Source organism: Molothrus aeneus, chromosome 5 (genome assembly GCF_037042795.1).
Source record: "Molothrus aeneus isolate 106 chromosome 5, BPBGC_Maene_1.0, whole genome shotgun sequence".
In the NCBI taxonomy this organism is placed as follows: Eukaryota; Metazoa; Chordata; class Aves; order Passeriformes; family Icteridae; genus Molothrus; species Molothrus aeneus.
Window position 1 is genome coordinate 61,290,150 of NC_089650.1, and position 17,343 is coordinate 61,307,492.

Below are 17,343 nucleotides of genomic sequence, written 5' to 3' on the forward strand. Positions count from 1 at the left end.
AAATTTAAAAAAAAAAAGGCTGGTTGTTCTGAAATTTTTTTATATTTTTTTTGAAAAGAAAAGAGATTAAAATGGAATCCTATACTTCTTTCTCTTGCTAGTTTTTAAATAGTTCCCTACCATTACTTTCCTGTATGTTAGCATCACAGTGAAGCATGTGTCTAGAATGACTAGCATCCTCTGTAAGGCGAAGGCATGAAAATAAAAGTTGATAAAAATAAATGTTGTATTGATTTGCTTCATCCTGGAGAAAAAGACAAAACAAAACAAAACAAAAAAAAAGAAAAGAAACAAACAAAAAAAACCCCTTGCAAAATCATAAATGTAAAAATTCTTTCTTGCTTTCTTTATTTACCTGTTCCAATGAACAAAACATCATATTGCCCATCTTCAGCTTCCACTCTGTCCACTGCTATTTGTTTAAGATTGTACTTTCCGTCTGTTTTAACTAGTATTGGTCTCTTATGAACAGGCCTGATGGGCTGATACATCAGTGGATGACTCCTGGCAAAATGCACAGCTTCATCAGGATAGTCTTTAGTGGTGGTGTACAGCCCTCCATTCACCTTGCTGGCACACTGCAAAAACACAGAACACAGATTACCCTGAAGGTTTGCCCAAGAAATTGTCAGAAATTGGGCTTGTTTTCAGGGATAAAGATAAGTCTACAGAAAATCAAGCCCAGAAGACCACAGTGGGAATTAGGACAGTGAACCCTGTACTTTATGCATGTGTGGATTATTAATCATGAGAAGAAAGGAGATGCTGAACAGTGCCTTGGCATGGTCATGTTTAGGAAGCAGGAGTTCATCCCTCTTTGGCATACTAGGACAGAATAAAGGGTAACACTTTCAGATTTTCACAAAAGCTGTAGTGCTTATTTCTTTCCCAAACTCATACTGAAGATGTAATCAAAATGGCCATGGACAGAGTTAGAAGAAAGGGCTTTTCTATCCCAGTAGAGAAACAGCCATGCAAAGTTAGCAGAACACTAATGCTTGAAATCAATCTCTAGTTTTATTATTTTTTGATTGCAAAATGTATTACCATAAGAAACTAAACACACTTAAAAATTATGCCAAGAGTAATTCTTGATTTCAGGCATTCTAACAGTATTATGTTTGATTCTGATTCCTGACTCTTGATGACAGTATTATATATCACAGTTTAGCTTCAAATACCAATGTTTGCACTGATCAATCTACCAGTTTGTAAAGCAAATAAACTTTATGTCAATGACTGATTAAAAGAGGCTTACTCCTTCAGTTAAATATGCAATTAGAGATAATTTACTGCGTTAAAGAGAGAAGTTAATTTTAGGATGCTTTGTGAACGAGATAGTGTTTCCCAACTGAACATAGATCCTACATTTCCAATTTGCTTCATGATGTCTAATTGAAACCATTTATGATTGAGTTGGAAATATCTCAGTAACCATTTACTTTCTCTAAATATTCATAAGACAGCGTGGTTTTAAGATGCATTTCAAGCAAAGCCACAGTAGCAGCCTTTCTCTATTTAAATTGGATTTTTCAATCAATAAAATGAAATACAATTCTCCTTAAGTTTACTGGAAACAGTAATTTTAAACTTGTGGTCAGCTGTAATCGACAATAACAAACTCCTGCACTTGTCAAGCATGGCAGTGTTTGTTTCCACTTTTTGGGTTTAGCTACAGGAATGCATTTGTTCACTGTTGACTTAAAAGTATTTGTCTAATCAACCTAGTGATGGAATTTTACCAGCTGTTTGCAATAAAAGGAGCTGGAGCACAAAGACAGGCTGAGCCTGTGCTTCCCATGCACTGCACAGCATATCCAGTGAATAGGCATTGCCAGGTTCCCTTTGCAAAGTTCTAGTCCTGGAGAGATTAGTAAAAATAATCACTCACAGACTTTTCATTTTAATTAAATAAAATCAAGTAGTCTAGAAAGGAAACAGTAGATGTAGCTGTCTCTGAAGTATATCAACCCCACTTGATGTAGCTGATGTCATTTCCAGAAGCAGCACAGCCTAAATGAACTAAAAAAAACAGGAGAGACTCTGGCAGAGGATTGTGGAGTCTGTCAGAACCTGTGTGACTCTTAACAGTGGCTCTCTGTTTATTTAGCTTTAATCTCTACTCTCATTCCCCATAGACTTCTTCTTTACTTATTCAACACCTAAGATCAATGAGTGCTGACTCTCAGACACACCCATTAGTAGGGTTTTTGTGACTGTCACTCCTCTAATAGGAAAGGTAGTGGGATTTAGTTTACCAACAGGCTGCACATTGTTTGGAGTGTGAAGCCTAACTCATGCTACTGGATAAGCATTGAAAAGACCTCTAAACTGTGCCCTAAATGAGTAGCTAAAAATGAATCAATTAATGCTCTGTTACCTGGCAGAGCCATCTACTTCAGCCTCTGATGTGCTCTGCGACATATAAAGAAATCCACAATTAAATCTATTAGCACTCAGGAGAGACCTGCTTCCTCAGCTAATTTTTTCCCTGATATTGGGAAATTACTTGCACTCTTCTGCTCCTTTTTCTGTTCCTATGCCTTGCCTTTTTGGGAAGGTGACACTCTGGTCTGACCCAAACATGGCCAAGGGAGAGAAGCATTGGAAGCAAGTGGAACTTAGGGCAGCCTTCCTATAAATCATTGTCAACCTTGCTGAAGTGCTGGCTCTGAGTTCTCTCCTTCTTGCCAAAAAGACACGATTTAATCTTCAGTGCTAGGAGATATCAATGTAATAAACTGCAGTCATTAGCACTGAATTCCTGCCTGTGTTTAATGCTAGTCCAAATAACATATGTGAGGTGTTCTACTGCCCAGAAAAAAATGAATACCACTTAAAGAACTTGGATTGTATCATCTTTGCAAAATATACAGCTATTTTGCAATCCATGCACAGTACAGTCTCATTATTTGGTAAAACTGCAAAACCCATACATTTGCTATACAAAATATCAAATAGGAAACCAATAATTCCTGTGAATTCAACCATTTTTCCTAAAACCTGATAATTTATTTACCTGTTTTTCTATCCTGACTCAATACTAATGACTTCAACTGATGTCAAACAAACAAAAAAATATTTGGTATTGATGCCAGCACTGATACAGTGGTAGCTCATTGGCCAAGATGGTGAAATCATATTCATAATGTTTAAATCCTAGATAATCTCTTTTTTGGAGTATCTGCTTCTAAATTTTGACTTATGTCTGTAACCTCAAGAGAAGTAGAGAAAAATAATAATTTAAAATTATAAGGGCATGCATTTGAAATCACACAACAGGGAGAAAGGTATCACTGCAATGGAGCAGACAAGCTAATAGGCCTTTCCACCTCTCATTCATGAGATTCAGTGATAAATTAATTGTATGTTACTTAGGCCTACTTACTTATGCTTACTTATGCTTGTATGTAACTTACAATGCTTATGGAAATTACTACTTTTAGTATAAAAGGGAATATTGATTCAGTTAGCAAAGGGAAAACAGCACTGAAGGGAATGTCCAGCAACTGTTTATTACACCTTTAAATTCAAGAGAGTGACCCCCAAGCCTGAGAGGAGATTAAGGGGCAAAGTGTGAAAACTGGTGGGGTGGATTTAAGAGCTATTAGAAATGTCTTTGCTCAGAGTTAGAAATCTGCCCAATGCTGACATGACAAGGGACAGACCTTCATGAGTGCAAACAAAAGCAGCTTTGCAGCACATGACAATCTCCATGGGTGGGTAGGTAGTTGTAATCCCAAAAGGATTAAAAGGGTAAAAAAGAAACCCTGGATGTTGTGCTTCCCTGAGTTAGGCTGGCATTGCCTGCCTCCTCCTGGAGGCTGTGCCTGCCCTGTGAGATGGTGACAGGCCCTGCAATGCAAAGGGCACCTTTGACCCTCCTCACCCCTCAAGTGGGGATGTGAGCACCTGGCACAGAAACTGCAGAAACTCCTAAAAAGACACTGAAACAGGAAAAGGGCTAGAGGTGAAGATTACTTGTGATGTCCTTGACAAAACATGGCAATTCCTTGTAGAAGTTAATTATTTGTCTCTTAAGTCATGAGTTTGTGATTTCCTCCAGAAATCTAAGTACCAGACAGGAACAGCTCCATACATGACAGCACCTCTATAGCTGCTGAATGCCTGCTACACTAATTCCTATTTAATTGCATTTTCAAAATACATCTTGTTTCTTTCCTTCAGTTAGTAGCCATTGGGAAAAAATGTTTATAAGGAAACTTGTGTGAAAATTAACAAAAACTATGAGTGATGTTTGTGAGTTTGTTTTTTAAGAGTGTTGTTTTAATATTTTTGTATTCTTTGTAAATGGTACAGAGCAAGAATGTAGGTAAGCTCAGGAACCTGACTGAAGGGTAGAAAAATCTCACTCTGTGATGTCTGAAAGGAAATCAATGAACTGTGAGGGTGTCAGTCCATTGCTTCCAGAAAGAACCAATCTTGAGCAAAGGATTTTGAATAATGGAGAATTTGCTCCTTATCTACAAATGCATTTATTCTAATTAGTCAGTTTTATTAAAATATGTCTGATTTCTTACCTGCTCATTGATCTAAATTACAGATATATTTAAATATGATCCTTTTGGAAAATGAGGTGGAAAAAAGGAACAAAAACCTCCTGAAAACTATTGAAATATTGAAATAGTGGATTTTCTTGGGGGGGTTTTGTTGTTTGTTTTTTTTTCCCTTCCTTTAACACTTGTTAAATGTCCCAGTTTCAACAGGCTAAAGAAAGAAAGAGAGTTTCCTTCACAGGTAAGGCACTTCATGTTTCTGAATGAAACTGAATGCATCTGATCTGCCTCTTTCTATCCCTTTTGCCTGGGGTCCTAATTTGGGGACCTTAGGACCTTTACACAATGTTGATAAAAACATGTCCCAACAGGATTTTGAAAAACCTTATATATTTAATCCAACTATTTTCTTTTGGAAAATGTATGGTTCTAGTACTTGATTAAACCTATTGCTGAGCCATTCCACACTTTTCCAGGCATATCTGGGGTATGTAGATATTCAAGGAATATCATGGATTTGTACATTAACAGCAGTCTGCTTTTCCTTTCCAAAATCATTTACATAGCAAAGCAGTAGAAAATAGACTGTACTTACTGAACCAGGTCTAGGGTAAGGTACTTTTCTTTCATAGAGAGCCCAGTGGTATTCAGGTCCTTCTTTATGAGCATATGGTCCATTGAAAGCTGCTCGGACACTGGCCATGTGGTAAACACATATAGCATATCCTCTGAATATATTGCTAGGAAGCAAAATTTAAAGACATTATTAAAGCAATATGTCACATTCTGTCCAGATAATAGTGGCATTATTATGTAATTAAAAACGAGTCACATTTCAACAGCATTCAGGAAGAAAACACTTATTCTTTCCTACATGCTTTTCTTCTAAATATTGCATCCAATTTTCTTCAAAAGTCTTTAATTTATTTGTATTCATAACAGTTCTCCAAGGAAGCTCTGTGTTGTTGTGCCAAAATTTGATGCTAGTATACACAAACTCTAAATTACTTGTTTAGAAACAGAGAAAGCAAAACAGAGTGAACTCAGGTCCTGTATGTCTTTGATTAATGACTTAAACAACTTAAGATTTTAACATTTTTCCTACTGTTTTTTTGCTTGGAAAGATGGGAAACCAACCAATGCTTACTAAAATAAACAGTCCTAAAATGAGTTCTTTTTGTATTGAGTGGGAATGTTGGTTGGCATTATTAGTTAGATCAGATAACTTTATGAAGAAAAATCCAGATAAAAGTTTTTATTTTATTTTTAAATTCTATTTTATTTTGTTCCAGAAGAACAATTGTTTTTAGTTTTTTCTGTAGTTTTTTCTGGTTTTTTTAAAGAAGTATGAGTGCTCTCTATAAAGAAATTGTCTCTGAAGACTACAGAAGACGATCCAGAAAATTTCAATTTGGTGCCCAACTTTCTCTATTGGCATCAAGAGCCATGAGGAAATGCCAGGTGTTTGCAACCCTAGAGGAGCAGATCTGCCTTTTGTTAGTAAAAAAAAAAAAAAAAATCAGGAGAAAGTGGCAAAAGCATAGGTGCTGTTTTCTACCAGTTACATCCTAAACTGACAGTCAGATTTCCAAGCTGAGAGTATTGTGTGCTTGCACCTGAGCTAGGCTGCAGTGGAAAAGGAAAAGGAGGCCACCACTGCTGCTTTAGGCTTTACTAAGAAGTTAGTAGGAATTTAAGCTGCTATCTACTTAACCTTGAATTACAGTGGAGCTCTTAAAGGAAGACAGGTGGCTCTGAGATGCTGTTCTTATAAGCATGCAGATGTGCATATACTTTGGCATACAAAATTGTCAAGCTGAGAAACACTTAATTAATTTTTGATCTAGATATACTGAATCACAGAATGAGACTTCAAGCCCCTGAGTGTTATAGAGAAGTTTTTACATTAACAAGGAAACCTGCTGTGAATAGAGCTGAGATTAAACTGTTTACTATATAGTTGCTAAAGGATATGTATCATCCAGTTTCTAGCTCATTAATAGACTGTTCAAACACTCCTCTATGGCTGCTATTATTTCTTCTAGTTGTTTACCTTGTCGTGTTGAAGAGGCCAAATATCACTGGATTTTTATTATCACGAGTTTGCAGCAAAAACACATCCTCTGTAAAATTTAAATGCAATGTTATTGTTAAAAATCTACTTTTCTCAGCCCACCAAAAGAAAATTCATTGATTCTTGAAAGCATAATCACATTTTACTCATCTTTCCATTTCATTTTATGCAGATTTTAATCTTTTAAAAACAATGCAGTACATAAAGGAGTAATTGGTGATAGTAAACTCCATATGTGTAGAATTTCATATACATTGGAAACAACACTAACCACCATTCCCTGATAATGAATACAAGTGCAATATTTGACAGTAAGATGTGTTATGATGAAGGTATATTTTTTTTCCATTATTTCTAGTTGTTTGCTGTCTAGGATATTTACCTAATTCATCAAAATGTGTATCAATTCCATTTTTCCCAGGCACAGAACAAACTAGTCTGGTTTTGAGGAAAGTGGTCCATTTATTGACGAGCACTCGCTGGCCTCCCATGTCATTCTGTGTAGAGAGAAACAAATGCCAGCAGTAATATGAATGAGTAAGTCTAGAAGCACAAACATCTCTGATGAATTAGCTGCTCATTACATCTTCTAATGTCAAAAACATCCATTTTGAAACCACATGTCTATTACTAGACTTATTTCTCTGGAGTCAGTTTTCAAGTAGGATTGCACTGATCAAGTCCAGGTCTCATTAAGATCTGTGGTTTCATAAGAATTTTTTAATTCTGCACCACATCCCTGGATAGTTTTAGCTATACAGCTGTCGTTAAACTTTTTTTAATTGCTCATTTTTGCAAACTAGATATACTGAGTACATTACTGAAGTTTAGCTTTGCTTTAAGAGCTCAGTTCAATGTATGTGGAAACTGAAGTCCTGAGTATATCTATAGACCTGGTGCAGCTGGGGCAAGTCTGAAGCAATTATTTACATGATTTTTAACAATTTCACCAACTTTAAATAACACCTGCCTTGCTATGGCTGCCTCGCCTTTTTCTTGCTCTTGCAACTGTTGGAACTTTCAAGAAAAGGGAACATTTAGTACTACTTGCTTTAGGATGCATCCTCAATCTGTGGTCTTAAATTCAAGACCTGTGTAATTGGTTGTTGAAGGCTCTGCAACAGGCTTGCAAAACTCCTTTTACAAACAGAGATCTGTTTTCCTTAGAAAAGTAGAAATATGCAGAGTAGGTGCCTCTGTGTTGCAAAACCTGTTACTTCTCAGATGAAAATGTAAAAGCTGGGGAAAAAAAGCCAGTTCTTGAATCACCAGCTCGATATGTTTTGTATTCACTAAATCAAATCTGAATTATGACGTACAGCGTTGAAGTTAATGGCCAGATAAGTTTTGGAGAGGTGGAAGAGAAAGGTCAGTGGGATTTTGGTTAACCCATAGCTAGAGATAAGACTTCCTGGTGGATATATTGCAGAGTAAGGGGAACTATTAAAATAATCTATCCAGGCATATATTCAGAACAGAAGCCAAAGAATTCCAGCTTGGATCTTGATCCAGGTTGGAATCCAGAAATCCAAGTGGCTTTGTGAACATTAATGTCTGAGGCTGCAATTTGGTACTTTGTATACATCAGATGTTTTTAAGTTATACAGGAGTACCTAAGAAAGCATAGGGGGCAGTATGCTGGTGAGCATACATGTCAAATACCACTTATTGAGATGACAGAAAATAATTAACTTGTACCTTGCTCTTTGCTCAATAGGTTTTAGGAATCCTCTGAACTGTCCCCTAAACTGTACTCCCTACAGCTGGGAGAGGGAATACAAACTTCTTTTTTTTTAATCAAAATCAGGTGTTAAGAAATAACCTTCTCCTTCTTTCCTTAAATCAAGCTGTTGTAGTCCCAGTGGGAAAATGGGAGAGCTTCTCTCATCAGCCTTACAGCGGCTGGCTATTAGAAGAGGAAAGCACCCAAAATTCGTCAGTGTTTAGAGAGCACCAATATGGGCAGCTGGGAGATCATATGTTAACAGTGCTCCTCTCCAGCAGCTGCCCAAGACCTTACTGCTGTGTGTGGGGCCAGGGAGCCAAAAAGAGATGAGATCAACACACCAGGGGGATGGCCTGAGTGGGAAATGGAGTATTGAACAGAGCAGTTCAGGGAAGAAAAATCTTTCTGTCCCTGTAAAACTTAAGTCTGTTTGTAATAATAATTTGCTGTACAATTCATCATTTGTTCTAGTTTCTTATCTGCACAATCAGAGAAAGGCTCTTACCGCACATACACGTCCCACTCTGGTATATATGGCATGAGTGCTTGTCTCAGCTTCCAAAGCTTTCTCAGTAAAGAAGAAATATACTTTGTTATCATCATGGTCTTCATTGTCAGGAATCATGTATGAGCCAACAAATTTTGGTTCTTCAAAAAAAAAAAAAAAAAGAGTTGAGCCCAGTTATTAAAATATTGCCTTATTTTCCAAGCCTTAAAACCAGCTTATAGCAACCCAAAAATAAAACTAGAGGTAAGAGCTCTGCCAGTCAGAGGGCAATTGGGTGATAGTAAATAGTAAAATAGTTACTGGTCATAGTAAAAAAAGGGGTTTTTTAGTAGGTATCCATAGAACATGTAGAATAGATTAATGCTGAAGAATATTTATACCTTCAATTGACAAATTACCATTCCTCTGTATTTTTGCCAAAGACAGTTTTCCAGTCCCATTCTCTGTGTTTTACGCACTCTAATTTGAACTAGGCTAAAACTAGGCTAATATTTGCACAGCAGTCTGTGATCCCATGCAAACCAGAAATGGTCCAGCCATCTGGAACACCTCTGGTTTCAGCTCCTTCTGCCCCCACACCTTTCAGCAGGCGCTCATTGTCAGGCTCGGTGCGAAGATGGGCCACGCGGTTCATGGAGCGGAACACGGCGGCGTCTCTTCCCCAGTAGTCGCTGTAGAGACCAGTGAAAAGTTCACCACCTGCAGACCAGACATTATAATAAAAACCTAAAATGAAACAATTTGGTAATAGTCTACAAGTTAATTTCATTGCATGTGAGAGGAACCAGATTAAAATATGATACGTGCTAATTATTAGGCTGAGAAGTTTTCCAGTCAGCCTACTGGAGCTGTTCCACTTCACCTGGAATAATTACAGTTTGGGAATAACTTGCTGGCTGAGGGGATTCTGTGTTTGGTGGACACAGAAAAAAGGGCACTATTTTTCTCTGTTCCAGCAATAACTTGTTTTCCTAGAATTGAAATATTTACCAGTGCAAGGACAGAACCGGAAATTTCATCCATCCTCCACAACTGGTGATTAATAGTTCTTGAAAGATTTATGAAAGCAGAAACTGGGTCTCATTTTCAAAAGAATTAGATGTTATTTACAAATTAAGAAGTCATCATAAAATTTAGAAATAATACACTGAATGACAGACACTGTTGAAAAATAAATACGTATATAGGTACCATTTAATATGTTCAAAAATCAAGCCTATCTCTAACCCCTTTTAAATTGTGATATTGGATATATTTTACCTTGGGAGAATGCCATCCATACTTCTACCTTTCAGTATTGCACAGACACTATTCCCCTTAACTGACTAAGCATTAACAATAACTTTTTTCATATCCTTGTGGACTTGGATTACAAATTTTTTAGCCCCAATTTAAGAAGCAGGCAGCTTCAGGAGTTGTCACTAGATGGCATCCTTATACTAGAAAATAACAGAAAAGGAATTAAACTGCACAAGGAGAGGGAAATAAATGATTTCCAGTTGAAGGCTAATCTGAGTGGAGGCTTCAGTGACACAGCTTCCTGCACCCTAATCCAAATAAACACGGCTGATACATCCAAATAATGTTTGCTGGCACTTATAAAAGATTATAGCAGAAAGCAAGAATTTTGTTTGCAAGTCTCCCACCAAGTGTGAATTTTGTTTCTTTGAAGAGAGACACATGAATTGAATGGTGGTATAATTGTGAATGATCATTCTGAAAAGTTAATATTTTGGCAGCTGGGTTCCAACACCTCTGCTGAGCTGGAGCTGAGCATAGTTTTGCCTTAGGCTTCATCATATACAGAATGGTTATTGCCCTGGAAAATACATGGTCAAAATTTAGTGTAAAATACTGGCAAGTGAAGTAAAAGGTAAGTATAAATCAGAGCATCTGTAGAAGTGAATGTTGCCCAAAACTAATTGAGAATTTTATTTTTCAAACAATACAGAGCTGCCTAAACTGTAGAATTTGCCAGTTTCTTCATAACTTTATTTGTTCCAAACAATCCCAAATTAATGAGTCATATATCCCCTTTGGGAATTCCATTGGAAAAATATATCAGTCTGGTTGGTATTCTTTTTCATTTAGGTAGTGTGTAATGCAAAACAGGACATTTCATCTTTTCAGAAGTATAATGAATCTTGGAAAATGCATCAATGTAGGGTAAATGATTCATCACATATTGCCAATGATCAGGATAGGCATCTGTGACTCCAGATGTTCCCAAGTTGAATATGAAGTCTCTTCCTTCTGTTTGACATAGGTATAAAATGTTGTTATAAATAACTAACTTGCTGGTATGGCATTCTACTGTATACTGAAGAAGTTATGACTGATTATATCTGTGAGATCCTGAGGGGAGAAAATGGAAGTCCCAGTCCTGGAGAGATATTTTTCCATGGAAGATATTTTACAGATATAGAATTTAATCTGATTTTTACCTTGAGCTGTTACTAAACTAAATATAAGTATCATGTGTGAGCAGACAGGCCACTTCACCTAAGAACAACAATGGGACAGTACTGACAAATGTGACTGTCAAATACCTCAGCAAAAAAACATTCAGCATAATGTTGAATAATAATAATAATAATAATTCTGAGATATTTTGCACTTTTGACACTAAGAGAATCTTCTCTTGTCCTTTTCAATAGACTTTTGTATAAATGTAAGTTGCAAATTTTGAACACTGCTAGGTTTTTACAGTTACTGACCAATTCCAGATTTAGAGATAACTTAAGACTGAGGCTTGAAGAATTCTGGAAAGATTTCTACTTTTTTCTCCTCCCTTGAAAAACTACTACCACATATGAATTCAATCCTGTCTTGGTTGCAGGGTTTCATCACACACTGATTAACCTCCACCTTCCAGTGAAAATCAGCTGAGTAACTTCAGAGACCTTCACTGCTCCTCCCCTCTTCCAATCTAACCTCAGATTCACGTTAAAATGCTAAAATTAAGTTTTTTGTAAATCAGGTTAACAGCCTGGTTAATTATGTTCTAAAAAGAATAAAAAGTGTCTCCTCTCCTTCCTTCTTCTTTCAAGCAAACAGAAAACTCCCATGGACCTCAAAGACCACTTTTAGCTCAAGTGATACACACATACTTTTTAGCTAGCATTTTTTTCATCTTTTAGCTAGCATCTTTTCAAGTTAACAAATATATCAGAATTCAATGGTGACAATTTTAAAATACCTTCATTTTGCCTTTTATTCAAGGCAAAATATTAACAAATTAAAATACAAACTTTTTGTTCTACATCCTTCAAAATTCTTCGGTGACAACCCTAAAGCAAAGCAGATTGAAGCATTTAAATTAAATTACTCATAGAAAAGATTTCTTTAAATAGGCTGCTACCACCTTAAAGATGGCATGATTTTGTACCTGCATGAAATTGGAAGGTACAAATGCAAACACAAGCTATTATTCATCAGTAGTCTTTTTTGTGTAAAATGGAAAATTTATTTTATGAATAAAGCATTGGAATGTGTGTAGATGTAATGAGTAGAACACAAACTGCACCTTTCATGCATTTCTTTGACTGACAGTCAGTTATTACTCACAAGATGACTAAAATCAAAAGACTAATTCACATTTTAGAAAAATGATACTTTTGGAAGTATGAAAACAGAAAATTTTAAAAAAAACCCTATTGGGAGTAACTGGTAACTAGTAAACTAGTAAACTGTAACTAGTTAACTAGTAACTGGTAAACTAGTACCTCTGTATATTTCTATTTTCTGTCTTTCACTCAAGTATTTTTTCTTTTGTTTTGAGAAAAAGTGTCTTTTTGTCTAGACTAGAAGAAAAGACACAAATACCTAACTTTTAAAACTGTAAAAGCAGAAAATGCTTTTGGAATGGATTCCCTGGATATAAACCTGTTCAGATGTACTTTAGGATTTTCGCCACTTGCTTCTGATATGTTGCAGGTAAGAATACATGGACATAAATTAATTTCTCAGCTAGTGTGGTCTAAGTTAATCAGTGTGCAAGATCTGGTATCAAAAATAGCTTTGGCTATTGAAAACAGATGGAGGAGATCATTAGGAATAGAAGTCCAAGAGTTTTATATACTGTTGAGCTAAACATAAATATTGTATTCAGCCTGTCTGCCATCCAACTTCCATTCTGTTTCCTGATGCGGGCAATAAATTAATTGTTCATATATTGAGGAATTCATCACAAGCTACTTCACTAGTGGGTCAGATAACCTACAATAATGCTTACAACAGCACAGAAATTTCATTTTAAAGCCAAGTCACGAACTGTTGTTTTCTTGGAGTGGGTATTTTAACTCTTGTATTGAAATACATAAAGAGATGGGGAACAAGGGATTCTCTTTCTTCCTAAATTAATCCAGCTAAATCTGGTCCTAAATGGTTATGGTACAAATGATCTTTCAAGATAACAATTTTAGAAGCTTTTAAAACTATATGAGAGGCCTGTAAAGTTTTCTTGTTAGCCTAATCCTCACTGTTAGTCAATGGCCATGCTGGTGTAGGTGCTGTGTTAATGTGAGGGGCAGAGGTGGGAGCAGCTTTTGAACACTTTCCTTGGGAGGAAGAAGGTGCTGGGGTGTGCTTTTCTAACAGGTTTGCATAAAACCTTTTCAAGAACAAGCACATTGGCTGAACCTGCATCAGGGAGTACAGACAGCTCTGGGCTGCAGCCTCCAAGACCATGCTGACTTCACACCTGGAGAAGATTTCACTTTCTAAGAAAATTGAAGTGCATGAAGAAGAATTAAACCTCCAAGCACTGGAAGAAGGACTGGAAGAACAGTCCTGGAGGGTGCATAGTGTAGTTTGCATCTCCTATCATGGGGTAATGTCCATCATGAGCTTAACTCAGTGCTCATCTGAATGAAGGAGCATCCCTTCCTTCTCAGTGCATTTGGCATTAGAAGTCTTCTCATTCTCAAATGTTGATTAAAAGATTATTATTCACTGTGTTTGCATCTAGGTCTTCCAAACTTTTCAGCTGGCTACCTGCAGAGACAAGGGACATACATCCTGGAGTCTAAGGTGCAGCATTTTATTCTGTGAACTGTGTGTCTCTGGATAGTAGAAGTTGGCAGAATAAAATAGAATAAATGGAAATTCAAACTTCCATAAAATATTCTTCCGAAGTGTTGGAAGTGTTTAACTCCAATAGTTAAAAATATGAAACAAATAGTATAATAGAATCTTGGAAGAATTTTCTTATGCTTTTAAAATATCATTGCATGATGACTTGAAATTGTAGAATTTCCTAATGGATAGCTAGAAAAACAGCCTCTAAATACTTTCCTAGTTTTGATGAAGAGGTGAAAGTTAGTCTGTTTTTTGGTGTATCAGTGATCTGACAAAAGTATTATTTTCTCCTGTTAATCTTGCTACATTACAGAATTTTTAGCTTTGTCAGATATCTTTGTCAATGGATCTCTAAGACTCTCATCAGCCTTTACCAGGGAAGGATAAAGGAATTGTTTTCTCCTTCAGATAAAAATATGAGGATCCATAGGACCTCCCATAATTCAGGCAAACTCTCAAAGCTCAGTGGGACAATCTGGCTTCCATTTAAGCAAATAAAATTCAGATTGATCTCACAGTAGGAACATGATCAGGTTAATTTATTTGCTTAATTCTATCTCAGGAAAGGTTGAGAAGGACTTCAAGATTAGACTGTGAGGTTTCAGGCCTACAGCAATTCCATGAATCTTTGTTCCCAGGCTAAGCTGAGACTGGAATCTGTCAAAAACTGTAGAAACAATTTAGAAATAAGGGTGGGATAAAAGCATGACAATCTGTGCTTCATGGATTTTGAAGGGTCAGGCAAAATACAGCATGTTTTTCTGATTCTTCTATGACTTCTTAACCCACTAACTGTTAAGAATTAGAGCTCTAATTTACTTTTTAAAATGAAATTAAAGGATATTTTGATGAATTGCTGCAGTGTGAAAGATTTGTCATTTCTGCTGAAGATTCTTCTTTTAATTAATTTATTAATGTAAAGGAACAAATAAACCTAGCATGTAAAAATACAACTGTCACTCATTACCAATATTTCATCACCACCATAGATGAGCCATACCACTGTAGTTAATCATCAGAGAATTTAGTTGCCTGATTTTAAGATGCAAAAACAAATGTAAATATCAAAAAGGCCCTAAAATCCTCTTTTTTTTTATCTCTGAAAAACAGAACATTTACTTAATCTTTAGCTCCTTTTTCTAGCTCCTTCTTATAATCTATATCCCTTTTGAATGCTCAGTTTCTGTTCACGTTTTCTAAACCCAGAAATCATTGTGCTGCTCCCTAACTCCATCTAGCTTTTACCATTTACCTGCTGTTGCAGGCTATTTTTAGTCATTGTACAGTCAGTCAATAGTGCCAAGACTGTCTTTGCTTCATCTCACAAAATGTTTCAAGAAAACATTTCTTGAGGAAAGCCCATATGGTTTGCTATAGCACAGCTCCAAAGATCCCAGTCCTGTAGTGCTACACTTCCCAGCAAGGCCCAGAGGAGCACTATCTCAGCACAGCTTCCTGGCAAGGCAGGACTTAGATTGAATTCTATTTTTATATCTTTTGAGTATGAGATCAACTCTTCTAACACAGAATCACCAGTTTGTGATAGCTTTGTTAGAAGGAAGCATTGAAATGAAAAAAAAAATTAATCTCAAAAATGGTAATTTATATAATTAATAAAGCTTGATATAAAAACAGTTAAATTCACATTTTTATAGGCTGCTTGTTGCTCAGATTCATCTCAGTAGATGAAAACAAAAGGGGTGTAAATGACTAAGCCAGTCATGCTTCTTTGCTTTTAAGGAAAGCAGGAAATGATTATTTCCATAATTATACAACAATCAATTACCTCCAGGATGGCACATGTCATTCAACATTTCACTTCAGTGAGATGCCCTTGCTGTGGGTAATGCTGCCTGGAATGCAATATTAATGTGGGCAGCACCACGAGGATTAAGTCTGACATGTGGAAGATTGCAATGGAAGGCTGACAACACTTTGGTGTGCTGGAGAAAGAGACTCAGAATGACAGATTGACAGGACTGTGAAGCTTGTGACATAAAGATCATTACCAATTAAGATGGAGGTGAAGGAAGAACTGGGGTCAAAAGGGCACCTGCCTCGTCCTCTCTCAAATTTGTGCGATTCCAGTTGAAACAGATGATCCTTAAATTAAAAAAAAAAAGACAGAGAACACCATAAACCCTACAGGCAAAGAAACACAATCCTTAGTGACAAACTTTAACTTCATTACACCTTTGTAGAGGATTGACTTCATTAGGGAGAAAACACAATTATGGTTGCTCACTGATGTACTAGTAAAAATTCTCTGGGTTTCTACAAATCACCTTTCTTGTGCACTGCCCGAAAAGAATCAGAAAAATATGCACTAAAATTGCACTTTTTTCACTTCTGTGGGAGTAGGGAGGAAAGATTCCTCTATCTTTTCTCCAAATTATCTAAACATTTAATAGATATCTCACCATGGAATGTGTTTTCCCCCTTTAAACAATTTTTTTTCCCAGTAGTTGTTAAATATATCAGACTGTGTTATCTTCTCTTCATAGCTTGGAGATGTTTATATATCTTCTTCACAGAAGCATGTTTAGGAATGAATCCCCAGTTATGGTTTTCAGAGCAGATGTGATTTCTTCAGTGGATTTAACAGAATATCGGTATAAAAAAATATTGGCAACTTGGTTTAAATTGTCTGTATAAGGCTGTAAAGACTGAGAAAGAATTTACAATTTAAATTTTCATTTGCAGTGGTACTTTTGTCTCAGCTTTCACAGAAAAGCCCATTAATGTCTGATTAAAATATCAAGTGAGAGCACAATATTTTTAATTTAGACATTAACAGAAAAGCATGCCAAAAACATAGAGAAAGGGAAAAATAAAAGGGCAAATAGATAGAAAGCTACGAAAACTTGATAAAAAATATGCCACACAGCCATCAAATGTGTGACAAGCAAATATTTGATAATTTAGTAGTTCCAGTTCTGTGTAAAGTTTTGCTCAAAAGTCCACTGAAATGCAGATTATATCAATATATTGGATAAATGTAACCTACCTGTTCATTAAACTAAATCTCAGGTTCATGTTCCTAATAAATGAGGCAAATATTTTGTGAGGCATAAAGTTACATGCAACAGGAAACCAAATCCCCCAGAATTTTGAGAAATATTTGCCTCAGTCTCTCCCTTACAGAACACATTATCATAAACTTCCAAGGGCCTTTTTAGTCATAAAAATCAAGTTTTATTAGACTGGACTTTTCACATATTCATTAGACGAACTCAGTATTTGCACAGAAAAAAAATTTTGATAATCTAAAACATAAAAAATTCTCAAGCAAGTGCAATTGCCCCAGAAACTAAATGAATATTCTCTTCAGGTGACTTCATCCCAGTTATGCTCTTCTGCAAAAAAATCCCAGCCTAAAAAGACAAGGACCAAAGAAGCAGAAGGTGGAAAAATGAAAGATAATAATGATAGTAATAAA

General features: G+C 36.1%; 1 protein-coding gene across 1 annotated transcript in view; it reads right to left on the reverse strand.

The window, feature by feature from the left end:
* The window catches only part of SEMA3E (semaphorin 3E), a 131,367-nt gene that overhangs the window by 19,469 nt on the left and 94,555 nt on the right, over positions 1-17,343 (reverse strand). Inside the window, exons 5-11 of the mRNA XM_066550950.1 lie at positions 15,914-16,007; positions 9,405-9,524; positions 8,823-8,965; positions 6,974-7,088; positions 6,571-6,640; positions 5,113-5,257; positions 356-578 (exon numbers count right to left, since the gene is read on the reverse strand). Of these exons, the coding sequence (XP_066407047.1) occupies positions 356-578; positions 5,113-5,257; positions 6,571-6,640; positions 6,974-7,088; positions 8,823-8,965; positions 9,405-9,524; positions 15,914-16,007 (910 nt within the window). The remainder of the gene's footprint in view (positions 1-355; positions 579-5,112; positions 5,258-6,570; positions 6,641-6,973; positions 7,089-8,822; positions 8,966-9,404; positions 9,525-15,913; positions 16,008-17,343) is intronic.